General features: G+C 35.1%; 1 protein-coding gene across 1 annotated transcript in view; it reads right to left on the bottom strand.

The window, feature by feature from the left end:
• Nucleotides 1–4,770: 4,770 nt before the first annotated feature.
• Nucleotides 4,771–7,117, bottom strand: part of SLC17A6 (solute carrier family 17 member 6) — a 30,084-nt gene continuing 27,737 nt past the window's right edge. Inside the window, exon 12 of the mRNA XM_005427366.3 lies at nt 4,771–6,898. Coding sequence (XP_005427423.1) covers nt 6,566–6,898 — 333 coding nt within the window. The 3' untranslated portion in view covers nt 4,771–6,565. The remainder of the gene's footprint in view (nt 6,899–7,117) is intronic.

The following is a 7,117-nucleotide window of genomic DNA, read 5'->3' as shown; positions in this document are numbered from 1 at the left end:
AAAACTATTCTAAGGCAAGAAAATAAATGAACTAGAAAGTTCTTTTTAGAAAACTACCTTTTCTCTTTACTCATATTAAATACATGGACACACAAAAATGTCCTTTAAAATAATTTGCCTAAAAATTAAATTCTGATTTCTTAGATTTTCATTTCTGTCTTTTTCAAAACTGAATGTCTTCACTATATAAAAATGAGAGAGAAGGGTCTTTAACTGGGTAAGTGTGATTAAGATATATGGGGAAAAAATCAAACTTATGTTTTCTCAAACACATACTTGGAAAGGACATTTAATGTATATAATTTTTAATGTATTTCATTTTCTGGTCATTTAAAATGAGCCAAAAAGTTTTAGAGTTTTGTCTGAGATACTATTATTATTATTATTATTATTATTATTATTATTATTATTATTATTATTATTATTATTATTATTATTATTATTATTTCTTTTATTATTATTTCTTTTATTATTATCTCTTTTATTATTATATTTTTATTATTATCTTTTTATTATTAAATTTTATAATTATACTATATTTTATTGTTACAATGGGACACAAAATAAAACGACACAGACACTGCAACTCCAAGGTAAGAAGGAGGGAAGTTTATTTTCTGACTCCAACCTTTATAGACTTTCAAAAGTGACAGTGTTTTGGAGGGTGACAGTGCCACCTCTTCAATGACACTGGACAAGACAACAGTCCATCAAATTTCTCCTCCTCCAGACAGGAATAATTAAATAAAATAATAATTATTTACAGAAAAGTGCGTGAGAAAGTTCATTACAAGAATGTAAACAGCAGAAGGCTTAGAAGAACTTAGAAGAACAGGGTGACATTCTCCTTCTTCTTCTTCTTCTTCTTCTTCTTCTTCTTCTTCTTCTTCTTCTTATTATTATTATTATTATCATTATTATTTTGTAACTAAGGAGCATACATCAACAGTATTTTCATGTTCATGCAGTGGACAATACTCTCTCACAAAGCTCAGCCAATCCACTTCTTCACAGTCCCATCACACTTGCAGTCAAGAAAACCCCACTGAGAACCATCACTTTCAGGGTTCCTAAGCAGAGTCAAGTGTTCACCCTACAGTGCTGCCCTGTGGTTTTTTGTGTGAAAAAAAACCCCACACATCCATGTATGTGCTAACCAGCATCTTTTATACATGCATACATCATGTCCATATATACACACACAATATATACATATAGAAATATATACACATATACACACACACATTGTATATATTGCACCTCACATGCTTCACAGTTAATTTGGTGTTTCCTCTCTGCAGGGTAAACTGTTTGTGCTTTATTGACTCTATGATCTGACATAATGCCACAGAAAAAACACAACTGAGAAGAAAGTTGACCTTACCTTTATTTGATTCAATTTTAATTCCACAAAGCAACATTTACAAAAAAAAAAATTAATTCAAAAAAAAAAAATTAAAAAAAAAAAAAAAAAAAAAAAAAAAAAGAAAAACTTCGGAATATTCTAGATTAAAAATGAAAAGAGTTTTGTTGATTGTTACCTTGAAGAAAATTATTATGTTTTCCTCACAAATTCTTTTAGTGCAGGCCCATTGGTGGCATCTAGCCAGTGTTGGCACACTCAATGGATTGTACAACACAAACTCTAATTAAATGGCAACGTTCCAATCTTAACAATGCAGTACTTTCTTTTATATGCTTTCTCATCATCCATTTTCTGCTTCCAAGCATCACTTTTGAAGAGGGTGCAAGTGCAAGATGCTGAGGGCAGTTAGGGTCTGTAAGTGTCCCTGTGGCCCTGGCACAGAAATGTGTCAGACACAAGGCTGGGTGCCACAGAATGTGGCAACTTCTGACCCCACCTGAGCCTCAGGAGAGGGTGACCAGATATTTAGGACTTTGTAGTCATGTTTTTTTCTCCTCCCTGTCCCTTCCATTTCAAGCCATTCTATGATTCTCTGTGAAAAAGTGAGGAATTTTGTCAGCTCTTCTGTAAGCTTTTCCTCAAGTTTCCTACAATGCTTTACTTCCTGTAATTTCTAACTTATCCATTAATTTTATGTCTGACTTTAAGTCTGTTTCAAACTTATTCTTTACCTACTTTCTTATAGATAAGAGCCAGTCACAGGTTAAACTGTTGCTAAAAATGTAATTTTGTATTGTTTTCTAACCTCTCACCTGTGGTGTGTGAAAGAAACTGTTTCACCTGAACCAAAAATTGCGAGGATTATGTGTTTCTAATGGTAAAATTTTACCAAGGAGACATTTGCCAACGATCATTTTGAACATTAATTCCCAAACATGGCAGACTTTGTCTAAGCACTTGACCTCAGTATAATTAAGCACACAGGATCTGTAGTGGCTCACAAGTAAACAGAAAATACATTTCATTTTTGCTGTGCTTGGGGGTACAGCTGAGTGGAGAGACATCAAACAAAGCTAAAATAGCAACACTAGCTGGATAGAGAGGATATCCATAGATAACTAATTAAAATACCTGATTGCAGTTCTAGGTCCTTTGATTATTCACTCTGAAATCTCCCAGCACAATGAAAATTATTAATGCAAAAGACACAAATTTCAAATAAGTACAAAAGCAGCTGCTGTTAAGTAGTTAATCTAGACTTATACCAGCCTTTAAACTGCTTCACAGCTTATCATGAGAGGAACAAAGCATTTCATCTCTCAGAGGCGGCAACTGAGACTGTGATGTTATCTTTCTTACAGTACAGCTTTGAACTGTGACATTTATTCTGACTTTCACCCTCATTCCTATTCCTAGCTTCATGCTGAAAGAGAATTTAATTCATATTTGCGGATATTCTTTTGTAACTTTTATTCAACCTTTACCTTGAGGCTTTCTTTTTCCCCTTAGGCAAGTCTTTTTTTTTTTAAATTTGATCAATTGAATTTCATGATCACTTTTGAAAATAAAGAGCACTTTATGATAGCTTTATCTCTGCAACAAAGAGTATGTGTTAACAGAAGGGATCCCACTGAGGGAGATTCAAATATTTTAAGACTTGTCAATTTGACTGATACTGTCTATATGGAATCATTTGAGGACATGAAGACAAACACCTGAGGTGTTATTCTAGCCCATCTAAATGCAAAGTTTCCTAACAATTTAAATGGAGCCTGGATTGCACCCCTTCCTTTTACTTACCTCCTTGAAAAGATAACCAAGCAATAAATCAAAATGTGAGGAACGATCCCTTTTTTTTTTTTCCAACATAGTATGTGAGCAGGGAGCACAAGATGGGGAGCAGAACAGAAATTGGTGACAAGACCAAGCCATGAAGGGACTGTGACCATGGTCTGATTGACAAACAGGGGGTATTCTGAGATTTCCAAGAGGGGAGCACCACACCACACATGTGCAGCAGGCCTGCAGAGCAAGCCTTTGAACCTCTGCAGAAGAGAAACCTCTGAGCAGAAAGGGCACAGCTCAGAAGAGGCTGAAGAGGTATATTTTAGCAATGCTACTTTATAAAAAAATGAAGTGGCAAGAGAAAAACATAAACCTATTTACAAAGAAGACATATAGGGGTTTAGATGAAAGGTCATGTCCCCTCAAGCCTCCTTTTTCCTAAAGCAGACAGAGCTGCTGATTCTTGTCTTTGAAGAACCCAATTATTTTCTCCATTTCCCCCTTCTTCCTTCTCTGTCATGTTCCTGATAATTGCTTCCTGCATTTTCACATGAATAGGAGTCTGTGAAGAAGTAAAAACCTTAAGACCTATCATGCTCCTTCTTCCTCCCAAAAGAATGGATTCTTCTACTCTGCCATTGAAAGAGGAAGCGAAGGAGACAAAGCAGAAGCAGAGAGCTGAAATAGGAATGTGGAGATCCCTTGAGCAATGTAGCACTCACAGGCAATTGTTAGGTCCTCACTGAGGTGTAGCTGGCTGAACAGTGCAGTGTCTAATGCCAGGATTAAAGCCTCTCCTCTGTTCTACATAATTCAAAGGCCCCAAGCTAAGGAAAAAACCCTATCTATATTTAATGAAAGGAAATTGTTTAAATAATTCCAAGATAGAGAACCTGAAAATGAAGAAGAATTGATTTTTATTTACTTTGTATTTTCTGAGCTGTGCATTTACCACAATAAATACAACAGTAGTTTTGAAGCCCCTCCATATCCTACTTATCCTACTTTTGAATCTTTCAGGTAAGAAGCACTGGGCCTGTTAATGCTCTGGTCAGTGTTCTGAAGACTTTTGTTCAGTTTGATGTTTCTGCACTCTTCTACTTGGTGAAAGAAAATGATCGAAAAGTAAAAATTTTATTAGAAAAATACTTATTATTTAATATAGGGTTTCTTAAATTACTGAATGCTGTGGGGTTTACCTAAAAATTGGATGGAAAGTAGTATGATTCAGTTAAGGAGCCTTGTTGGACAATCAAGAAAAGGAAAAATTCCAAGCAGCAATGTGTACCTTTTAATTTTCTTTCATCTATGCCATCTTTTTCACTAACACAGATGAATCTGTCTTTCCTGGGTTCACTGCATCTCTCACACTGATCCTGCTGCTCCTTTCCCTTGCACACCTGTGCCAGCCATCCTTCTGAGAGCACAAACATCTGGAGACAGCTGCCTCTCCCACCACACAGCTGGAGCAAGAACAGACAATGTGAGAGGTTGGGTGTGGAGCAGAGCTCCCAGCTGGGAGACTCTCCCCATGCCAGTAGCAGGATTTGTTCTGCAGTCACTGTAATTGTAGTCATCTACATTAAAACACACCTAAAAATTACAAGAAACTCTAGTGGTCCTTTTTATATAAAAGGATAAATAGAGCATTTTATTAACACTTTTTGCAGCAACAAAAGTGACACAGTCCACATCTTTTTCATTAAACACAGCAAAAGCTATGGTCACGTTTTACATCACTTTGAGGCACAAAGCAAAATACTTCTTTTCTTAAGGTCAAGGTATGATTTGCATTAAAAAAAAGGAGAAAAAACAATCCTCAAGTTGTATATTGCGGTAGCAGGGTTTCCAATCACTAGCACAATACAATGAACAGACCAAGAATCCAGAATGGATTATTACATACAATAATATTCATTTGATTGAATTAAGAAATGGATCATTGTTGTCTTTTTAGAGTATTAAGAAGTGGTCTGGTGTTGCTAACTTCAGTTGGTTCAGTTTGGTTCAATCCCAACGACCCCAAGTATATACAACAAGCTAAATGTAAGGTTAATATATCATCTAGAAGGTTATGCACTTCATAATGCATTGCACTTATTGCTTGGTACACTAATGTTGCAGTCACTGTTGAGTTATGCTCAAAGGACAAGCGTGATGCTTGTTGGCTTCTTTCAACCCAACACTAGTTATTTACCACTTTGGTTTATTGTGAGATTTTATGTTACCCATATTCAGTGTCCATCATTATTATTAGGTTTGATTGAAAGACAAATACATCTTTTATTTCAGGGATTTCTAAAATAACAACATTTTCTATAATTACAGTATCTTCAATAAACATATCTATGTATACAACTGTGGCACAATGTGTAAAAATATGAAAGCTATTAAGGGAAGAATAAGGGTTAAATTATTCTCTGTTTCTTCTATTGGTTTCAAAATATCCTGCAAAACAAATGCATCCTTTTTATAGGGCTATTTGCTAATAGTAAACTTCTCTTTGGAATTTTGTAAAAGACTATATTCTTTTCTATGTTATATTGGGATACTTTGTTTCTCTTTCTAAAGACACCAGTACAAATTCAGAATATACTGCAAAGAATAGAATAATAAAGCTTGTGTTTTGATAAAGGGATTTTCCAGGCTGCCTGAAAAGTCAGACTCAATATTTTATATTGTTTTTATATTAGTTGATAAAAGCAGGGAAGAACATGACAATGTCTATATTTTCATGACATTCTGTAAAGGATAGAAATAAGGATTTGTGCCCAAACATTCAGTATAAAACTCCTAAATAATTCCTTTATTTATCACAGAGTAGCCTGCAGCATGTAATCACCATAAACATACAATATGCCCTATTTGTTCTTTAGGCTTGATACAATTACCAGTAAGGGAACTGGATCAATCCTCGTCAACGCCTGGGACTCAACCTTCCTTCTTCAAGAAAGCTCTTGTCCTAGGCTAAACACACAACTCCTACATTGCACTGAGTAAATGTGTGTCTTTAACACAGCCTCAATACAGTGTAACAAATATATAAGTGCATTTTTAATGATCAAGTAATTTTGGCTTCTAAAAAGAGCGTTAGATGTGCCAACTTGGTTGCTTAGTTGTGCTTTAATCTGTAATTATGAGTTTTAGCTCTTGTATACTGTAAAGTATCTACTTGCCTCTATAGTTTTGACCAGTAAACCCTTAAAACTCTAATGTTTATAGAACAAATATAACTTAATGAAAGTGATAACATCACAACTCATACAGATTGCACTTTGATGTATTTTTTTTTACAGTAAGACCTTCCTGTTTGATATGTGTTTACATGTTTATACCACATTTTATTTCTGTGTGCAAACAATCACAATGAATTTAATCACAAACACTACAAAATATACCAAATATTTAGGTTTGTTATGAATAATCTCTTTCCTTGTAGTTGTATGAGTCTTGTACTTCCTCTTGTACAAATTCCTCTTTTTTCTCCCAGCCATTAGGCCAGCCACCATTGACCTGGGTCGTAGCACCGTAAGACTTGGTGGTACCATAATTTACATAATTCTGAGTAATGTCCCCTGTCTCCTCAGCAAGTTCATCTTCATGAATAAAGCCACATTTCTCTTCACTTGTCTGTTCAGGGTCTGCCCAGGGCTGCTTCTCTCCTGAAGCAAATATGCCATAGAAGATCACACCTCCATAGTGCACCAAAGCAGCAATGAGGAAGACATACTGCCATTCTTCACGTGTCTGTAAAGAAAAAAATTAAAGCAGCAATGAGGAAGACATACTGCCATTCTTCACGTGCCTGTAAAGACGAAATTTGCCCAATCAGAGTAGCACATAGATTTACCTAATTCTTCTGAGATGCAAGATTTAGATTAGGGATTGAGGCTGTGATAGCACAGCTAAAACATTCATGTGTCCATTTCAGAAATATTTATATCCATCTTTCTTTGAAAAATTTAT

Source organism: Geospiza fortis, unplaced genomic scaffold (assembly GCF_000277835.1).
Source record: "Geospiza fortis unplaced genomic scaffold, GeoFor_1.0 scaffold165, whole genome shotgun sequence".
NCBI classification, from domain to species: domain Eukaryota; kingdom Metazoa; phylum Chordata; class Aves; order Passeriformes; family Thraupidae; genus Geospiza; species Geospiza fortis.
This window is presented reverse-complemented; position numbering and strand designations above follow the sequence as displayed.